Source organism: Corythoichthys intestinalis, chromosome 18 (genome assembly GCF_030265065.1).
Source record: "Corythoichthys intestinalis isolate RoL2023-P3 chromosome 18, ASM3026506v1, whole genome shotgun sequence".
NCBI classification, from domain to species: domain Eukaryota; kingdom Metazoa; phylum Chordata; class Actinopteri; order Syngnathiformes; family Syngnathidae; genus Corythoichthys; species Corythoichthys intestinalis.
In genome coordinates this window covers 13,918,923-13,941,375 of record NC_080412.1, presented here as the reverse complement: position 1 = coordinate 13,941,375, position 22,453 = coordinate 13,918,923, and the positions used below count along the sequence as shown (strand labels likewise).

At 39.2% G+C, this 22,453-nt stretch overlaps 1 protein-coding gene across 1 annotated transcript; it reads right to left on the bottom strand.

The window, feature by feature from the left end:
* Positions 1-94: 94 nt before the first annotated feature.
* On the bottom strand, positions 95-21,107 carry zgc:77151 (uncharacterized protein LOC337153 homolog). Its single transcript, XM_057820791.1, has 12 exons — positions 20,662-21,107; positions 15,130-15,282; positions 13,307-13,414; positions 11,412-11,592; positions 11,087-11,317; positions 7,575-7,681; positions 7,348-7,495; positions 7,219-7,271; positions 7,006-7,103; positions 6,745-6,919; positions 5,134-5,334; positions 95-2,987 (listed from the first exon to the last, which is right to left on the bottom strand). Exons 1-12 carry the CDS (start codon positions 20,680-20,682, stop codon positions 1,707-1,709), a joined length of 2,757 nt encoding a protein of 918 aa, XP_057676774.1. The 5' UTR covers positions 20,683-21,107; the 3' UTR covers positions 95-1,706.
* Positions 21,108-22,453: the final 1,346 nt, after the last annotated feature.

Genomic DNA, 22,453 nt, shown 5'->3' with positions numbered 1-22,453 from the left:
CGGTCTAACGGTTCGGGCTGTGAAGCGCGCGTTTTTTTTCCATTCAAAATGAATAGGAAAGTTTTTGGCAAATTTCCGGGGAACCGTAAATTTTTGCCAAATTCTGTATACAACTTTTATGCCCCTCACCATCCCGGAATTTTTGATGCCCAAATTATGTGATTTGGTCAAAAATTGTAGGACTAGATACATTTTGAAACTTTTTTAATTTTTCGGAAAATTGCCGTTTACGGGCGAACGGAAAATTTTTCGTGGCGGTTTGAAAAATTCCCATCGTCACACGAAAAATCCGGTCGTGCCGATACTTGAACGGTGCCGATCGGTGCTACGGTTTGGGCTGTGCGTTGGCTCAAAAAAACGCGGAGAATAAGATGAATAAATAATAAGTACAATAAAGTTGCACAATAACAATACCTTGTTCTTTCTTTCAGAAAGACCAAGGTAATAATAAACAGGCATATTAATATGGAAGTGTGCAAATTTGAACCAGAAAGTCAGCTGATGATTTCCAAAGGAAAAAGGCAGAATTTAAAGAGACACCTTGACATGTTAAGTCTTGCTTTTTGTTTTCCTTTGGTGGCTGAGTCCCAAAAAATCAACCAATTTAAAAAACGATTCTTTAAAACAATTTTTTTTTTGTCCATACAATTTTCCGAGATTTTGATTTTTCTTAGCGAAATATTGGGTAACAAAATAGACGACCCATTCAATTGCTAATCAATTAATCCTGACAGCCCTAGTTTGCCTGCTATTGATGACGCTGGACGTCCAATCCATTTGTTCATTCGCTCCTCCCAGTCAAAATGTCAATGGCAGCCAAAAGAGTTGAATACTTACATGGATTGGCCGACAGAATGGCCCTCCGAAGGAAACCAGAACTACAATGTGGCCCGCGACAAAAATTAGTTTAACACCCCTGATCTATGCCTCTGTGCTGTATAGCGATAAACATGAAAACTAACTCATTGTCTGCCATTAACGGCGATAGATGTCCAATCCATTTGAAGTGGGAGGGGTCTGGCGGCGAATGAAAGAACGATTTTGCGTAATCACAGACTCGCCTACGGTATACGGGAACATGGACACATTGGACCCTGTTCCTTGTAGCAATAGTTCCGACATCAAGGTATCTCTTTAAAGCAAAGCGAAGCCGCGATGGCCGCGGGCCCCTAAGGCACGTTCGTGTCGTAAAAGCCAGTTAATAATACACTTTATATAATGCCTAGCTAACTAACGAGCACGACTACAGGAGCGCTTCACGCAATGAGCTATATATATACTGTATATGTATATATATATATATTTATAATGCGAAGACTCCCGAGAACTTTTTTTTTTTTTTTTTTAAATCAGAAAATATCTCTAAACAGAAGTAGAGTACAATTTCAATTTTAAGATAGCGGACTACAGTACAGTTGGTTATGGCGCCTCAATACATAGCATCACCCAATGCATAATAGACTTGGATTTGAATTATTTATGCATCTTATTCAATATTCTTTTGAATAACGAGTGGCGGCAAGGGCGGGGCGACGCGGCAGTGTTGTTCTCTGCTTCTTGTTTCAACTGAAGAGAAAGAAATGTTTTGTGATTGTCTGTAAGAATGTCATCAAAAGCCACAAAACCAAAGTTCATGAGTTCAGTTGTTGTCCAGAACGAGAGCGGGACGCTTGTGATGAAGAGCAAAACTTGAAGGTCAACTGTTTTCAGCTCTGCTGGGCCAAGACCAGAGTGCTGGCCTGGGGGAGAACGGGGCTCAGGTGGCCTTTGGAGGCTTCCACCTCACACAACTGATCGCTCAAGTCCTCCATTTTGCCATTCCCTTCCTTCACCATGCCCTCGTTTAGCATCTCCTCATTTGCTACCTGTTCGGTCAGGGAGTCCACCTGGCAGTCGCTCAGCTCCACGGGCTCGGCCTCTTTCTTGATCTTCACAGTCTTCGGGCTTTCCGACCCGGAGCCCGACGGAAGGACTTTGCCCGACTTGGCCCCATTCGCATCCTCGTCCAGTTTCACCTGGAACGGTGGCAGGCCGAGCAGAAAGGCCCTGATCCTGCTGGGGGAGCTCAGGTCTGCCGGTTCCTCTTGGTTCTTTGCTCCCAGATCCTGGCCCTCACTTCCGTTGCCCCCAGAGGTGGCGTGTGCACTGCTGCTGACGCAATGACTCAAATCCTTTGCGTTCTCAGAGTGGTCCATTTTGCTTCTCTTGGGAGACGTCTGGTCTGCCGTTCCGTTAGCGGTCAACGGAGGGAGCGCCGCAGTGTCCGTGCCGGGTCTCTTGAGCGTAAAGCGCTTGCTGAGGTTGAGCGGCAGGGCCTGCTCGGGTGGCGGCGTGACCGGCGAGCTGGGAGGCTTGGCGCTCAGGTCCTGAGCGAGCGCTTCAGACAGCCGACGGGTGAAAGTTTGGAACTGACTCGAGCCCAGAGGACTCCTCATCAGCTGTCGGACTTTTACGCTACAGTCCAGGTCCAAAGGTAGGACCCGGAGAGGGGGCGGAGGGGGGTGGCGGTTCCCGGTGTCCCGAGCGTTCGCCCTCTGGGCTTCCTCGTGCTGTCGGATCGGGCGGGCTGGGGGAGGCAGCCATTCTCCACTCGGGAGTGGGTTAGTCGGGCTTTGGTGTTTGGGCTGGATGGTGTAGATGGCAGCCTGCGGTCGACCCGGCTCCTTGGGCATCGGACTGTCCTTGACCATCTGGAAGCCCACACGGTTCCTGAGCACGTCCAAGGGACACAGACCTTTGATGGGACTGAACCCGCCCAGCGATCCTCCCACGAAGTGGCGAGGCAGCGCGGAGGGCAGCGCAGAGAGGACTGTGCCAGGAGCCAGAGCTACAGGCTCCACAACCCGATCCTTGAGGTCCTTTTGCTTGGGCGGAAAGGAAAGAAAGGGGGAGGACAAGGGGGAGAGGTCTGGCGTAAGGGGCAGGTTGATGGGGAGGAGCGTCGGCTGGATGGGCTGCAGGGAGGGAGACGGAACAGGCTGCGACACCTGGACACAAAAGTTGGAGGGTCATAATGCATAAGTCACCGTCTTGACATTTTAGTGCCCAAGTCCGGTCCTCGAAAGCCCCTTTCCAGCTTGTTTTCCATGTCCCCCTCCTCCAGCCCACCTGAATCAAATAATCAGTATCATTATCAGGCTCCTGCAGAGCTTGCTGATGAGCTGCTCAGTTGATTCAGGTGTGTAAAAAGAGGGAGACATAGAAAACAAGCAGGTTAGGGGCTCTTGAGGACCGGACTTGAGAACCCATGTTTTAGTGGCTTGTATACAGATAGTCTGTGTGGAGTAAGGATGGATATCTTCATGTATTTCTCTCTCTATATATTTTTCTATTTTGCATATTGGAGATTGTACATATTTTTCAATCCATTCTATGTGTGTGTGCACTCCATGGGGCAGCTTTGAATCTCATGACACTTTGTGTAATGGCAATAAAGGCGTTCTATTCTATTCTATTCTATTCTATTCTATTCTAAAAAAGGTCTGCACACTTACACAAATTTAGCACAGTACACAAAATGATTTAGAATTTGACGATGATAGAAGTTTAATAATGTGGCTCTTAAAAACGAAAAAAATCTTTAAATGAGTTTATCACTCTTAGATGTCCAATACATTTGAAGTGAGACGGTGGTAGCGAATGAACAACCGTTCATTTGGCTCTGCCGAATGTTTGTTCATTCGCTGCCATCCCTCTGACTTCAAATGGATTGGACATCTATCGTGGGCAAAGGCAGTCAAAAAGTTTAAAAATTATAAATAAATAAATAACGCGTTTTGGTTTTTGGCCATGGTTTCCTCATAAATAAGTTTTCAGCCAAAAATTTTAATTTCAGCGCGTCCCCATTTTAACACATGGCCGCCGTTGACGGCACTGGACGAACAGGAAATTTGCTGTTTTTACTTTGACCTCATAGTAACTTTGTCATTGTTTTAAGTGGTAAAATGCCAAACTTCCTAGTGTTCTATCGTCTATAACATTATTTCATAAATTGACTCTGGCTACCATTGACGGCGATATGACATACGTTCCATTTGATCTGGGAGGAGCTAGCTGCGAATGAACATTATAGCCAGCTCCTCCTAGTTCAAATTGATTGGAAGTTTAGTCATGATAAACTCATTTGACTGGACGTCTATCACAGTCAATGGCATTGAAAGAGTTAAATGGCTTTTTTTTTTGCCTCTTGCCTCTGCGTCATGCCTTCCCAAAGGGGGCAGTCTCACACTTCGCTTCCTTTATTAGCAGTCGGTCACATGCAGCGATCTAATGCCGGATTTAGATTGAAAAAGTATGAATGCTGTACTGCATACAAACAGGAAGGATTCTCTCAGGAGTGATTTGTTCGAGGAGTCAAGGTAATTATTATATTTTTCATACCATGCATGCATTTTGAAACGTTGTGAAAAAAAATCAATGGGTGAAATTAGCCGCTACAACACTGGCATTATATTTCACAATATTTACGTAAAATAACTGCTAACTGCCCGTTTTTTTACTTTTACCCAAGAATCGAGACCGTTTTACGTCCATATCTATGAAAAATTCAGGGATTTAAGCATTTATTCATGAGAATTTTCAACGCAAAAAGCTCTTTGTTGTACTAAGGGGGCCGCCACAGTGACCTTAAGACTACCAGCACATTTGACATATTTACGTGAAATAAATGCTAAATGCCTGGGTTGTTTTTTTTGCTTTTAACCAAGAATCGTGATTGTTTTATGTCCATATCTATACAGAATACAGGGATTTAAGCATTTATTCACAAGAATTTTCAACGGAAAAAGCTTAACTGTGAAATGGCTGCCGCTAACTTACTGACTTACTGACAAGCATCACTTCGCAATATTTACGTAAAATAAATGCCAACTGCACGTTTTTTTGTGCTTTTAAACAAGAATCGAGACTGTTTTACATCCATATCTATAAAGAATTTAGGGATTTACGCATTTATTCACAAGAATTTTCAACGAAAAAAGCTCTTTGTGATTCCACTCGGTCAGCTTTGACGGACGCGCCAACAATGCAGGCTTCGTGCCCCCTCAATATATTATGATGTCTAGACCTCTTCTAATGGTTTTAATCATGTGTGAACTTGCAGAAATGAAACCAGACCTTCAAGCGTGAGCGTACCTGTTGCGTAGCGATATTTGGCGCCGTGAGCCCATTGGCGCTCCGGACCAGAGGAAGAGGCTTGGGAGACTCTGTGTTGTCTTTGGCTTGTTGCTGAGCCTGCAGTTTGGCCTGAGCAAGCAGCGTGGCCTTGTTGCGCTTGCCGGGCGGCCGGCCTCGCCCTCGCTTCACCACCACTACAGTGCCGTCAGCGGTGGTGATCTGAAACCACAGGAATAGAAACAACAACTGAGGGTTTTTTGTTATTTTATTGTTTACTGTTATTTTTAGTTTTTATTACTGGAATTGTTGGACTATAAGTCACTACTTTTTTCCCCTGCGACTTATGGTCCAGTGCAGCTAATTATGGGACGGTAATAAGTAGAGCTGGGAATCTTTGGGCACCTAACAATTCGATTACGATTCAGAGGCTCCGATTCGATTACAAAATGATTATTGATTTTTTAAAAAAATTTTTTTTAATGTTTTGTACATTAGTTCCAAAATTGTTCAAAAATCTTCTCAGGCTAAACCAAACTACTATTTCAGTATCAAGTTAACATATAATAGTAAACTAATATACAAAAATAACAGTAAATAAAATACTCCAGTCCCCATTCTGTATCAGCAGCTTTAAACTACATTCAATTAATTTCATGTTGTGAATCAACCGTTACAGTTGTTAAAATTGCTCCCGTTATCCCATAATTTCCCTTCTGTCTACTTTTGACATGTCAAAGTTTTAAAACTGTTTCATCATTTAAAGATATATTCAAGACAAGATTTTGCTGATTTAGAAGTATTTTAGATAAAAAGTTAATTAGGTTCGCTACGACAGAGCCTTCTAGAGAAGTCTACTGCTTTAAGATGGCGGCTGTTTACTAACGCCGGCAAGTCTTATCATTTCGCATCTCTGTTCAATAATACATGTTCTAACACCGCCGTCGTCTGTCAATTTTGCATCTAGTTGTATATATACAGGACTGTCTCAGGAAATTAGAATACACAATATTCTAATTTCCTGAGACAGTCAGGAAATTAGAATATTGTGTATTCTAATTTCCTGAGACAGTCCTGTATATATACACAGGACTGTCTCAAAAAATTAGAATATTGTGTATTCTAATTTTCTGAGACAGTCCAGTATATGATATCTACTGTAGCCGTATGTTTGTAGCAACTAGCAACTAGGCGTTGTTTGTAGCGGCTGTCGGCCCCAGTCAGGTATGATAGTTTTTTTTATCTAGCTGAATGAGTTGAACATGATATTTACTCTCGGTCCGTTCCTCATTGCGTCCCAAAGACCGCGCTGACTGTGTTTTACTTCCGCTTTACCTGGTATAATTCAATAATCGGAATTTGGATGTTTGTGAATCGTTCTCGAATCTTCCACAGCCGAATCGCAAATAACCTAAGAATCGGAAATTTCGCACGCCTCTAATAATAAGGTGCATGTCTTTTGGTGTTAATATCCCATAATACAACGGAAAAAAGGAAATAAAAATGATTTTAAAAAATATATATATATATATATTTGTTAAGATACTCAGAAATGGATTTGAGCAATTTTAAGGTTGACAATATTTCTAAAATTTTTATTGGCTCTCAAAATAGGAAAAATGTTTTTCTTACAGTGGTCGGTGAAGTGGCAACCACCAGCTTGGCTTTGACTTTGGGTCCTGGCTTTCTGCCTCGCGGCAGTGGCTTCCTTCCCCGGATGCCTCGCGGCTTGATGGGTAGTGCGCATTCTGGGATTTGGAATTCCCTGCCTCCGGCTATCAGGTGCTCTTCATAGGGCAGCATCAGCCTAAGACAAATAAACATATTCATACTTGCCATATAGTTATAATGATTCTTGTTCTTGTTTCTTATACTTGAAACATTCAACGGAACCTTTCGTAGTGTCTCCTAGTACAGGTTGCAGCACTGGTGCTGCCGGGACATCCACCCAACTCGTTGTAAACCACCTTCCACAAACGCTCGGACGTCACCTGAGATACAAAACGTCTTCATTCTCATCAATTTGAAGAAAGAAACCAAACATATATAGTGGATAAAAATGCTTCTATCCACTCAATTGGCTGTGCTACTCGACGCGGGCGTCACCTTTTCGTAGCCTCCGAGACGTCTGACCAAAGAGTACATGAGGAAGAGGTCGACTGACGACGACAAAGAGGGATTAGAAATCTGGCTAATGAAAAAAAAAAAACAAAGACCAGATAACACCGAACTCACTCTTCTTAAAGCCAAGGTTGGGCACTTTGTGGATGGGCGAGCCTTGACGCTCCATGAAGGCGAATAGCTCATCTAGGAACATCTGCTCTTCAGGATGGGGCAGCCAGCCGCTCTCGCCGCCATCCTCCACGCTGCCCATCACATTTTCCTGATAAGCAGACATGTGAATGTCGGAAATGGGGAAGCAAAATTATTTGGTTATATCTCATCTGTAGAAGGAAATAAACCTTCATCCTCTCGATCCAGGATTCGGACTGGCTGGAGGTCATATCGTCTCTGTCGTCGCGGCCTCGTCTTTTGCGAGGTCGACCTCGGAGGCTATGAGATGGACACCCTGCAGAGAAAAAACAGCTTTCAGTGACATTGACGTCCAGTCAAATGCCCCTGGCAAAAAGTATGGAATCACCAGTCTCGGACGAGCACTCACTCAGACATTTTGTAGAACAAACTCAGATAAAAAGCTTAAAAAAATAATGAATTAGTTCAAAAGTGCAACTCTTTAGCATTCAGAAACACTAAAAGAAATGAATAAAAAACATTGTGGTTGTCAGTAAACGTTACTTTTACAGAGCAAATGCAGGAAAATTAATTTATAATCACTCCATTCTGAGGAAAAAATATGAAATCACTCCATTTTGTGTAGAAAATACAGACACACCCAGTCAATTTCCTTTCCATAATTGGGCCCCAGCCTCAGATTAGATCTGCTCGTTAGTCAGCAGTTAAAAAACAGTGCAGTTATCACACCTTGGAGGGCTGCTGGACCTTGCCTGGAACACCAGACTCACCGCTGTTCCAGCTATTGAGTCTGGCCACCATTCACACGGATACAATTTCCAGGGCGGAGCAAGCCACAGCAAACAGACAGCGGAGGGGACCAATCAGCGACGGGCAGGGCAGACGTGACGTTAGTAAAACGACGAGGGCAGGACGAGGGACTTGCGCGCGGAAGTAAATATACGAGGAGAGCGGAGTTTATTCAACATGGCTAGCGCGAGACAGACTGTTGTCAATGACTCGTGTCGATGTGTTTTTGGTAATTTAAAACTGATTTTACTGTGGATTGGAACATATTCTCGGCTCTCCTGTTCACCTTTGTTGTGGAGACGACTTCCGACGTGCAAGAGTGACATTGCTCGTTAAGAACACGTCACGCAAATAAACGAATCTGATTTGTCAATTGATTTTGTACCTGCTCGAGAGGCCGTTAATGGGATGGTTCCCAGACTATTTCTCTCAGTGTTTGAAAAATACAGGGAGAACAGTCTGGCAGAGCCAGGCAATGCTGGACCAAGTAGATTCACAAGAATCATGGCTCCAACAAGAGAGATGTCTCTTGAGACCAAGGAGAGAATTATCAACCTTCTTGAAGAAGGTAATGGTACACATATGGTTGCCAAAGATGTGGGCCGTTCACAGCCAGCTGTCTCAAAAATCTGGACCAAGTACCAACAGCATGGCAAGGTTGTTAAAGATAAGCGTACTGGTAGACATCCAAACGTCAAGACAAACAACTAAAGGCCATATGCCTTGGAAACAAAAGATGTACAATAAGACAAATGAAGAAGAAATGGGAGGAAGCTAGAGTCAAGGTATGTGACAGAACTGTGCAAAATCACCTAAAGGAAATGGGAAGAACAAGACTGCATATTGACTGGATGAAGGTTATTTTCAGTGATTAGTCAAGAATCTGCGTTGGACAAGGTGATGATGCTGGAACTTTCGTTTGGTGCCGTTCCAGTGAGATTTACAAACTGCCTGAAGAAAACATCAAATGCAAATCAGATGCATGTCAGGCAAAGGCACTGGGGAGATGGCTGTGGTTAAATCCTCTATAAATGCACAAGTTTACATTGAAATTTTAGACAGCTTTCTTATCCCTTCAAATGAAAATATGTTTTGGGATAATAAAATCATTTTCCAAGACAACAATGTATCATGCCACAGAGCTAAAACTGTTAAAGCATTCCTTGGAGAAAGACTCATCCAGTCAACGTCATGGCCTGCAAATAGCCCAGATCTCAATCTTATTGAAAACCTGTGGTGGAAATTGAAAAAAATGGTCCACAGCAAGGCTCCGACCTGCAAGGATGATCTGGAAACTGCAATCAAAGAGAGTTGGCACAATATTGATGAAGAATACTGTTTGTCACTCATCAAGTCCATGCCTCAGAGACTGCAAGCTGTCATAAAAGCCAGAGGTGGTGCAACTAAATCCTAGAGGTGTGTTTTGATTGTTATTTCTTTGTTTGTTTCTCATGATTCCATACTTTTTTCCTCAGAATGGAGTGATTCTATATTTATTTCCCTGCACTTGCTCTATAAAAGTAACATTTACTGACCACCAAAATGTTTTTTGTTCATTTCTTTTAGTGTTTCTGAATGCCAAGGATTTGCTATTTTTTACTAATTCATTATTTTTTCAAGCTTTTTATCAGAGTTTCTTCTACATTATAAAATGTCTGAGTGAGTGCTCATCCGAGACTGGTGATTCCATACTTTTTGCTAGGGGTTATAGTAGCTGAAATAACATTAAAGCCAACCGGATACAAGGAAATAGGGGTGTGTATTGCCTCATATATGGCGGTACGATTCATATCACGATTCACAGGTTACCATTCAATTAGATCCTAATTAATCCCGATACTAAACTTGAAGACAGATATTTGTAAATCACTTTAGAAAAAAAAAAAACAATTGCAATGGACTAAAGTACATTTCAATTGAATTTATTCCTGAAACTTCATCCACCACTCAAGTAAAAATGTTTTGTTTGAACAACATAGGGCTTTTATGATAATGTTTTCTCTTTTTTAGTTTAAACCTGTTTTAGCCCAAACCTGCTTAAATGCAGGATTCTCAATACTCTATGCCTCTGTTTTTGCAGTAAAAGCCAAAATGAGCTCAAATTTCAGATGACTAATCTGAGCAAAAGGACTGGAAGTACGGTGTCCGCCATCGCCAGCAGTACACAGCCAACAGCAGCTAATGTTACTGTTCATATTGACTGGTGTTGAGCTGCTATAGGTGTGTAAACACCCCAGTAATGGCGGCCAACCACTCGATGGCGATGTACACAAATCTCTACTCAGTCTAATGTTGTTGTTACTTCAGCAGACTACAAGGCAATGCTGCTGTGCGCTGCCAACTAGTGGACGGGAGTAGAACTGCAGCCATTGAATTGTTTATTTCCACCAAAAACACATGTATAAGGATCAATACAGACGGATTTTGAATCAAGAACAAGAATTGTGTGACGTAATAGCACGATATATCTCTGAATCGATTTTTTATAACACCCCTACTAGCAAGGTTGTTCATTTGTTTTCCAAGTTTCAGATATTTGGTGTTGCACCAATTGTTTTTGGCTCCCAAAAGCAATTTTGTTACAAGTGTGGTATCGGCAGATGCCAAAATTGCATCGATACATTTTTTGAAAATATTGGCAAAAAAGCTTTTTTCCTTTAATACTAAATGACTGCATAGTTATTTGAATGTAAATTAACTGCTATCATTGTGGCGGTTGGAAACTAGATCTTGAAGATACATAGAACATATTGCGCAGCATCGGCACGATATTTCTTAGTGCTCCCCGATACTGATGTATAGGTACCGATACTAGTTTTAAATGGTAATATGCCAAGGTTACTGTGAGGTCAAAGTAAAAACAGCAATTTTTTAAAGCATCTCTGGTTTATCTTCCTGCATCGATCTAAGCCAGTGTTTCTAAAGCACTTACGGAACTGCCAGGAGAAGCTGACGCTGCTTTCCAGCGTCGGGTGGTTGAAGGTGTCCCTGCAGTACATCAAGCGGGTGCTGGGCGTCGCCCTGATGCCACCTAACGCTAACAGGTGGGCATCCTGCAGGGTCGGGCCCCGGGCACCATCCTGGATGCGCCTCTGCAGCGAGCGGTAGCGGCAGTATTGAGGGTAACTAAGGACTTTGACGCTCTGGCTTTCAGCCACAACGTCTACAAGACAAAAAAGTGGAACGTTTAGCACAACGAAACATCAAAAGTGGAGAGTTTGAATGCTTTTGCTGTGTTTGTTCTGTGCATTTCTCACTTTCGCGCTTGTCTTTCAGGGGTTTGTAGTCGGTCACACAGACACCGTCAACGTCGCTGCTCTGTGGTGGTTTGTTAAGGCCGTTGGGTGTGTGACTCCACCCTAACGGTTCGGCGCACGACCACCGGACCAGGTCCTCCACTCGCAGTACCATTTTTCGGGACACGGCCAGAACCTCGTCCTATGCAAATACAGGGCAACACTTCAAGTGTCATGTATGACATTGCGTTTAATGGAGCGACAATAAGTAGCGTGGACATGACATTTTGGGTCATGCAGATCACACTTGTATTCCAAATTTTAATATTGTGGGTTAGATGACCCGAAATGTCATTTTTACATATGTGGACGGCAGGTCTTTATGGTGTATTATAAATATGGCAGAAAACACTCAGCTGACTTGAAGTTCCGCTCTGAGAACCCCAATTTGGCCAAATTTCAGAATTGTCCTATATGCATGTGTGATACATCATTGGAAAGCTTCAAATCTCATTTTTCTGGGGGAAGAAAATTTTTGATCAGGAGGGCATTAAAAAAATTTTTTTTTTTGAAACCCTTAAACCCTGACTCGAGGTGAGACTATGAGAGGGAATAATTAAAGACACCATGATTTTAACTAGATATTATCGCATACTTACCTTATTTCGAACCAAAAACTCTGTGTAGCATGTATCACCGAGTGCATAGACACAGCTGTGAATGACCACAGCTTGACTTTTTGGGTAATTGTTGGGTGAAACATGGTACTATAACAAGGGTTGCAATGCAGAAATCGCAGACATCTTTTTCAAATATTTACCCATTTAAAGAGTTTTTTGTCCAATTTTTTTTTGTCTGGATCGATTATCATCTAAAATATCGGGGAAATTGGAAGGTAACAAAAAAAAATACAATTAAGCGATAGTTATGAGGTAGACATCCGCGACCTATTTAGAGACACTATTTTTTTTTCACTGTAACATAATTTGCTCAAAAGTATAAAATATGCGAGTGTATAATTTTTTAAAGTCTTTTTTTTTTAAACTAAATATTAGACATCAATTAATGATTCTAAGCTATAGATATGATAGACATTTCAAATAATATAATTACTTACCTTCTTTTTATGGCTGGATTGAAACAAAGAAGTTGCGCAATGTCTGTAAACTGGGGTCTCCAGGGTAAAACTGACAAATCAAAAATACTTGGGGGCTTAATGCGCCATGAAACTGCTATAGCAGCATATAGACATATTGTTCTATCAAACACAAGTTCTTTTGGCTTAAAATACAGCAGTTATTTAAAGACCAGTGCAACAGCAGAAGCTACTTTTTTAGCCTTGTCTGTGTTTTCCGTCATATATAATATTTTATTTTTTAATTACCAACAATAGTCGATTTCCCTAGGCTGGGGAAAATATTATAAGTCAAAAGGAAGAAAAGTAAAGAAAATCTTGAGTAGCTTTTTCTCTCCCCCTATTTGTGCTCTCAGACCCCAAATACAATAACTACAGTAATCGTAATAGTAATAACTACACAAATAAAATAAACGTTTTCTCTTGGAATAATCCATCTACTAACTGGTTACTAGATTTCCATTTTGGTAAAAAAAAAAAAAAAAAATATATATATATATATATATATATATATATATATATATATATATATATATAACTTACAAATCTTTATTCAAATACAATTAGAAAAATGGATACATATATATATTTTTTAAAAATATAATTCCAGTCTAAAAGATGATTAATTTTCTTCTAAATACACCCCCCAAAATATGAGGATTACATTGCAAAAACAAAAAATCAACAACTGCCTTGAGAGTACAAGAACACAATGCTGGTATTGAATGAATCAGACACCCCCTCCCCTCAGTCCCTCCCATTCCCGGGACCTTTCACCTACCTCTCCATGCTCCCTCGTTCGACCCTTTGGTGTGTCTTCAGGCAGGAAGTACAGTCTCGCACTGGCCAGGAGGTGGCGCTGTGCCTGGTCTTCCCACAGTAAGGTCACCTACACACAAATGAGGCAAACAATTTCACCCTTAATTTAATTATTTTCAAAATAAAATAATGATTAATAACAACTTGTATGGATGTCCCCAATCCGATAATGTGATCGGAAATCTGGCCATTTTCAGAGGATCGGAATCGGGTGAAAAGGATTTTTTTTTTTTTAAATAAAAATCAACAAAATAATCTAGAAATTAGAGGTGCACAATAATTATTGGTCCGATAATTATCGGTCCGATAATAGGAATTATGATGTCATCCCAATAAATTCAATAACAATATATGTTATCGGTCCTTTTAATAATATTTTTGGTGTCTGATTGCGATGTGTGCGTTTGTTTCCACTCCTGTTTTGCCAGTATGCAAACTTTTGTTACTGTTCTAGAGGCCGTATTTTTCCTTCAAAGAATTACGTATAAACCTTTCTATGGCAATTAGCAAATGTTTGCATTTTACAGTGTTATGTTTACAAGTTATTGAGAGGCCTTTTGGTTATTGATAGGCTTGCTGTTCTATAATTGCCAGCCTAAGAAAGTTGTTTCATGGACCAAGACCACAAAAGTCTCTTCTCCCGTTGCACCAAATGTTTTATCTGCTGACAAAGCAGATAAAACAGCCTGTTGGGTTTATATTTTAGATCAGCTCATTGTTCAGGGTAACACATCGTCAACGATATTGACTGATTGATATACATTGAAAAATTATATATATATATTATCAGTTATCATACCGGTATCGGCCTTGAGGAGCAGGAAGTTATCGATATCGGTTTCAAAAAATGGATATCGTGCATCCCTACTAGAAATACAACGGCATTGCCAAAAGAAAACAAAATATATACTCCGCAACACTTCCGGGAAAAGCGCAAGAGTAAGTACCCAATTTTTCGGACAATAAATCACTGTTTTTTTCCCATAGTTTGGCTGGGGGTGGGACTTATACTCTGGAGCGACTTATGTATGAAATTATGAACACATTATTATCTCATTTCATATGTTATTTTGGTGTTTTGGAGTGACACTAATGGTTTGGTAAACTTGTTAGCATGTTCTTTATGCTCTAGTTATCTGAATAACTCTTAATAGCTATGTTACGTTAACATACTGACCACGTTTGCATTTCGTTGTTCATGTAATATTATCATACTGTACACTTATTCAGCATGTTGTTCTCTATTGTATTTTTATTTCAAATTGCCTTTCAAGATGACATATCTGTTGTATGTGTTGAATTTTATCAAGTAAATTTCCCCCAAAAATGCGACTTATACTCCGGTGCAACGTTTTTTGTTTTTTTTTTCCCTCTTCATTGCGCATTTTTGGGCTGGTGCGACTTATACTCAGGTGCGACTTATAGTCCGAAAAATATGGTACAGTAAACAGTATAGTACTGTAACATGTTTGGAAATTTTGTTCAAATTAAAAAAATAAATAAAAAATAAAAACCCATGGAGGGCAGATTCTCAAAATGAGGTGGCTCGGACTCAGACGCAAAAATATGCAAACAGACATCCCTAATAACTTGTACAGCAATTGATGATAATATGGCCTGCATGACCCAAAATGTGATGTCCACATATGTAGACGGCGAGACGCCTGATCATTGTGGGGTTTTTAAAAAAATAACAATTATAGGAACAAAGATAGTCACCTTTACTCAGGGTTTAACTAGGGAGGTGTTAGGTATTTGTAAAGCTGTTTTACTTATCCTCCTCACCTCAGCAATGCACACGGGATCCCCCGGTGCGCACCGAACAAAGTAAAATTCGCCCAGCCTCCAAACTCGCAAGGGGCCATCGGCTCCAGTCTTGCTGCCGACTGACTTGTAGAAGGCGTAGCTGCCTCTCTGGCAGGAGGGAGCACCCAACCACTGAGAATAGGAGGAGAAGATGACATGAGCATGGCTAAAAATCTTAATATTGTTCTATTTTTCATTCTGTTTTAGAGTATCATTCTCATTATGACAATTTACAACAACTTTAATCTTGAACTGTTGTGACTTGTGATGACGTCATAACCCTTTATAAAGCAAGTGACTATTTTTGGTCATGAACAAAAACCTTAAATATTAGCAATTTTTAAATTATTCATAACTATTGTCTTTTTTTAAATAATAATAAATATATTGATAATTAATACTATGTTTACAAAGGCTAAATTATTGAAAGTATAATAAATAAAAACATAAATATACAGTTAGCCAGTTATGGCCCCAAGAAACACTGTTAATTTTTTTTGTCATAGTATTTAACTCATTGCATAGGATTGACAGCGAAAGACGCCCAATTCATTTTAACTGGGAGTTCTGGCTGTGAATGCTCATCTTTCATCGCAATTGACGGCACAAGATGTCCAGTCCATTTTGACGGGAGGGGCAAATGAACGAAATTCATAATTTGTGCTTGAAAGAGTTAAAAATAATAATAACCCCATAAAGTCAGGTCATTTGCTGTTGATTTTGGGCCATTTCTGGGTCACTTCCTGTCATATTATACTACAATAATCTTTTTGTCAATGAGTTGTGTGCGTCTTTGTGTATGGGCGGGGTCGCCTGTGCAGCTGCTTCTAATTTGCTCCTATTAAAAAAGCTTGGACTACAAAATTCATCCAAATAAAGAGCTTACTCCGCATTTCCTGTATTGCCCAAAGAGAGCACGCGCGTACATTACAACAACCAGTCGTTCCTGTTTGGCCCGTTATTGTCACGCTTGGCGCCCAACTTCCCTGCCAGCCTGCCTAAATATAAAATATTCTCAAATTCTCACTCTTGCTCTGAACAGGCACAATCAGCGCCCCCTCCCAAAAAAAAAAAAAAAAGACCCACCACGCCGCGTGTGCACCCCCTCCCCCACTGCATAGCCACTCTTACTCCGCCTTCCTAACCCCCACCCTCCCCCTACGCGCCACAATTCTGCAGACAAGCTGCAGCAGGAACAGGATCAATTTATAATAGAAAAAAAAGTCACTGGAGGAAATCAAAATTTCAGATGCTTAAAAAACAAAAAGGATAAGCTGAGTGGTGACGTGGTACTGTCACAGCACCTCATTATCGGAGGGTAAAAAAAGGAAGTCACACATGACAGAGGCCCAGAGGGAAAACTCCACACACAGACATGCACTAACACTCCCAAACCACAACAAAGTCTTCATATTTTCAGTCTCAACGCGATATCTATCGCCCCCAACGTTAAAAGGCGAGGTCATCTATACGCAGCTGAAATTACAGAAGCAAGAATAAAAATAAGTGTGGGAAGACTGCAGCGATATTATAATGGCACATTGGCAGAGGAGACATACAATAAAAATAACATTTTCAGAAAATATAAGGCACTGACTGGTATTTGGTCAGCCACTCCTGAAATGATTTACAAATGTTATAACCTTTTCCACGGTAATCGAGCATGGAATATAGTAGTTTATTACTCATTTTTTCCTAAATGTCAACATAACATGTCGTGTTGTCTACCATTTGAGGTCTACGTAACTTTGTTAGGCAGGCGCTATTGGATTTGGCTACAGAAATTGAAAAAAATATACAGTATATATATGAGAATTATGTTAAACACAACTTTATCTTTTATTCCTTTTTTGGGAGGGGTAAATGATGTTCATTCGCACTTCCCATTCGAAATGGATTGAATGTCTAACACTGTCAACAGCGCTGAAACTTGAGCATTCACAGCCAGTTCTCCCAGTTTAAATTGGATATTTATAGTTGTCGATGGCAAGCAATGAGTTAAATAGTATTAAATTAAAAAAATAAAATAAAATAAAAAAGACTACAGTGTTCTCAGGGAAGAAACATTATATATTTTGTATTCTATTCATTTAAATTTTATTAACATTTTTATTAATTCATAATTATTTAATAGTGATGCGCGACAATGCATTTTTCAACCAATACCGATAACCTATAATTTCCTTTTCCTTCGAGCCGATAACGTCAAGCCAATAATTCTATTACAAGGTAAATATACATTTTTAAATTTTACACAAGTGCAAATGTTACTGTGCAAAAATAGAATTTATTGCTACTTTTTCCACACAAAATGTGAACTACTAGTAAATGCCAACATCGAAACAATGTATATTTATTAATCGCCCAAAACTGCCTTTAGGAGGGGTTGAGGCGCTAGCTCAGAATTGGACAAAACTGTGTTGATTGTGCACATTTGGAGGCTAAATCAAGTATACAATTATCCCATTGCTTCATCAGCTGAGTTTTTTTGTTTCTGGATCATCTGCGTGACGTCATAATTGCCATTATTGCCCGATAATGATCGGTAACTGATATTATCTTGCATCTTTATTATTTGATTATAATATTTTATGATTCATTTATTTATTCATTAGAATATATTTGAAAAATTACTTAATGCAATTAATCATATATTTATACATATACATACACACACACACACACACACACACATATATATATGGCGGAAAACAGACACGACTGAAAAAGCGGTTTCTGCTCTTGCACTCCTCTTTAAAAGAAACTGTTGTATTTTAAGCCAAAAGAACTGTTGTGATTGATAGAACAATAAGTCTATATGCTGCCATAGCAGATTCATGGCACATTAAGCCGCCGAACTATTTTTAATTTGTCCATTTTACCCTGGAACCCCCCGTTTACAGATGTCACGCAACGGCTTTTGTTTCAACCCAGCCAGAAAACGAAGGTAATTAATTATATTATTCAAAATGTCTGTCATGTTTAGCTTAGAAACATTAATTGATGTCTAATATTTCGTTCATTAAAAAAAAAAAAAAAAACTACTTAAAAAAATTATTCACTCGCATATTTCACTTTTAAACAAATGACGTCACAATGAAAAAAAAAATGGCGTCTGTAACAAAGTCACGGTTATCTACCTCATAACTATCGCTTAATTGTATTTTTTTTTTTTTTTTTGTTACTGTCACATTTTCTCCTATGTTACATGATAAATAATCGATCCAAACAAAGAAAAATGGAAAATAAATGTTTAAAAGGGTAAATATATGAAAAAGAAAATCTCGACCACTCCTTGATGCCTGCGATTTCTGCATCGCGACCCTTGTTATATGACCATGTTTCATCCATAAAATCCCCCAAAAAATCCAGCTGTGGCCAGTCTTGACACTCAGTGATACATGCAGTTTTTGGATCGAAACAAGGGAAGTACGCGATAATATCTCTTTAATGTCGTGGCATCTTTAATTCTGCTTTTTTTTTTTTTTTTTTAAATGCATTCCTGTTCAAAAATTTTCTTCCCCCAGAAAATTGAGATTTTAAGGTTAAGGTTTCCAAAGATGCATCACACATGCTTATCGGACAATTTTAAAAGTTGGCCAAATTGGGGTCCTCAGAGCGGAATTTCAAGTCACCTGAGTGTTTTCCGCCTGTCATGTGGATGACAGGTTTTCATGGTGTAGTTGTTGTATTTTTAAACTACCAAAAATAGTCACTTGCACAATAAAATGTTTTAAAAATGTTGGGGGGGGGGGGGGGCCGTAAAGTGTTAAACGTTGCTCTCAAAAATCTTGCCCCATTTGTGCTGTGAGCCCCCAAATAGAAAGTAATAACTGCATAAAGAAAAAATTCCTATGGAATCATATATTGAATAACAGTTTTCTAGATTTTCTTTTGGAAAAACAACTCTTTTTTTTTTAATCAGCTGCAATTAAAAGAAAAAAAAAAAAAAATCATATCAATTCATAAAATCTACCACCCAAGCATAGAACAGTTTTCTGTCCAAACGAACAGAAGAAAAAAAGCAAGGAAAACATGTCTTCATTTTTCCAGCAGCTTGTACACCAGAATGTATATTCTACATTTCTTAAATTTAATTACAGTGAGGCCATGTGATGAATAGCAACTTTAGAGTATGATAAACATATTATTATCCAATACAAGCATTTCATGCAGCTGTCTATCTAGACTTTTTTCCCCACCTCTGTCCCTCCTCCATGAGCCTGAAGGGGGTGTCTAGAGTACAGTGCTCAACTCTGCCTAGTGGTGGAAATGAGGCAGGAAAATAAAAGCAACATAATATAATCTGAGAGGCCAGTCTCAAAATGTGAGGGAGTTTGAGATGGAAACCCTTAATCTGCTTGCGTCAGTGCTCGTGATATTTCTGGGAAATAACATGCGCAGACATTTTTGTTAACAGTTTTGAGAAAGCTCTCAACGAATATCAAAATCACCGTGCCTTATAATTCAAAAATAAGCCTTTAAAAACAAGCTAGGAGTATTGACCTTGGCTATATCCTGTTATTTAACGCCACAGTGAAGGGAAACAGCAGTGAATTTTTTACATTTTAAACCATGACTATTAGACAATAGTATTAAATACACTCGTGGGAGGATTATTTTCGAATTAAATTAATTTCATGAGCCTTGTTTGCTGTCTAGATCTTATGTCGGGGGGTAAAAAAAAAAAAGGCAATACATTTTTACCTCAATAATTACCATTCCTCCCTAAACTGTTTTAATTACAGTCGAGACAAAATGTCGGGTCTTTATTCTAATATCAGCACGCTGTTTAACACCCACGAAACAGTCCAACGTCGCCCCATTCGACCAATTCCAACATTTTGAAATACAAAATAACATCAAGTTTATTTTTAAAATTATAACGCAAAATAGATTGCAGCCATGCTAAGCAAGCTAGTTGGCTAGGCTCGAAAAGAAGGGGAGGAGGGAGGGTAGCTTTAAAAGTTTCCTGTTTTTCCTCATATTTTTAAACGATAAATGTCATTTTATTTCGGTTAAATGTGTTTCGACGTGGGTGGGTGAGTGTGGGTGCTCAGTTAGCCTAGTCGAGAAACCGGGGGGAGACTAATATCGACACGACTACACAAAGAAATTAATCATTAAACACGACGGGAAATATCAAGAAATTATTACACGAGGATTTTGAACGTGCTGCCTTTGAGGGGAGAAAACCCAGGCTCCAGTTGGCTATGTTTATTGTTGGCAAAATATCCAAATACCACAATATTATTCACATATATGCCACGTTTGAGGTGGGGGGGAGTTGAAATAAAAGTTGAAATTGAGTCACAGCAACTATGTGTGGGGGGGAGAAGAGGGGGGAGACAATCAATGCGATATGGTCAAACTAAATGAAATAAAACTCTTAGACCGAGGTCCAATTTATCGACGGTTAATTTCCTCAAGGCGGTGAACAGCTAGATAATCGAGTGATACCAATCGGGTAAATTATTGCTAGGAAAATAAATATCAAATTTATTTTTTTACCTGTATTGCATTGTGCTCCATTGCAGTCCTGCATTCCCTCTATGAGGCCCCCTCTCCGGTTACGCCGCCGGGACTTGCAGTCACAAAAACAAACGCACCACCACCGAACCAGAGGGAAAAAAGAAACCAAGAAAAAAAAATGTTTTTTTTTTTTTTTATGTAGAAATAGGGCAGGCTCGAGGTGTGGCCAAAGTTCGCCAATTCAAATGTTAATAATGACAATTTCTATATATTTAATCTACGGATGAGCGAGCAACTCGATAAATTTGCCTAAATAAAATAAATAAATGTGACAAAATAAATCGAATGTCCAAGTTTGGAAGCGATATTTACGTCCAGGTAATTAACATTGTCGCGTTACGTCGGGAAATTAAAAAATAAAATAAAATAAAATAGTTGAGTTGGTCCCAGAGCTGCCTCTCTCCCTCTCTTTTTGTGTGCGTGTGTTTCAGTATTGTGTGTTCGCCTACTGCGCATGCGCTTGACTGAACGCATGGCGATGATTTCCAGTGGTCATAAAGCTTGAAAGCCTGCAGGGGGAAAAAAAAAAGACAGCTGAAAATATGGGGAATTTTATTTGTAGAGCTCAATCCGTCTGATTAATAATATACTGAACTTATTAGTATTCAATTAATGTGTGGGAATATATGAAGGACCAAGTGTGTAGTTTTTGGGGGGGTTGAGCATTGAATGGTGGCTGTAATGACAGCATCCATTGTTCATGTGTCTGCAAATATGCAGCCTGCCATTTTCTGATAGCCTTGTTGAAAATGAAGGTGAACTCGAAGACATATTTATATTTTTCTTTTTTTTAACTCTTTGTAGAGCATTCATTTAACCGAGAACTATTTTGATTTGATAGTCTGAGATATTTTTGAACTGCAAATCTTCCATTTCCTCTTTTTTGAGCCTGTTAATACTAAATTCTCTATTTACTGGTGCTCCCCCCCCCCCCCCCCCCCAAATTAAAAAATAAAACAGTGAATACTCTATTACTTTTTAAATACTGTTAAATTTAAAAGGGAGGGGACAGCAAATCTTAATTTTCTTTTAATGCGAAACGCTGAAAGATCAGCATTCGATCAGTCCTTCCAGTTTAAATGAATTGGACGTCTACTGTTGTCAATGCCAGGGCAGAGTTAAACACTGTAGTATGAATTATTGAAAATTTAAAAAATAAACTTTTGTTATAGTGGGCCTTAAACAGAGCGTATTTCTGGTTTTATTAATTTTTAATTTGATTGATCTTGTTTTTATTAACAATTTTAATGTACACATTTTATATTCATTCAATCATTACTTTATGTAAAGATAATATAAAAAACATACAATATGGCTTCATGATAAAAACCTAATAAAATTGTGGCCTACACTACCGTTCAAAATTTTGGGGTCGACCCAAAATGTGGCATCCAAATGTGTTGTTTTAGGAATATAACATTATAATATAACATTATAAATTAAAATGAACATAGAAATAAACTCTGGTTATGGCCCCTATTAATAAAGTTGATAAATAAAACAGCATTCACAACAAATAACATTTTAAAAATTCCTTTTTTTTTTTTTTTTTTTTTTAACATTTAAAAATGAATAAACATTTTAAACTATCTGGGCCATTGCAAGGCAAATCTAATAATCTAATCTAATAATGTGGATAATGGCAGTATTCTTAAGTTATTTTGAAATTTAAAAAAAAAAAAAAAAGTTTTCTTAAATTAAAACAGGTTTTAAAAATGTTTAAATAATTTGACGTCTAGCACCATCAGTAGCAGCCAATGACTTTAATGGG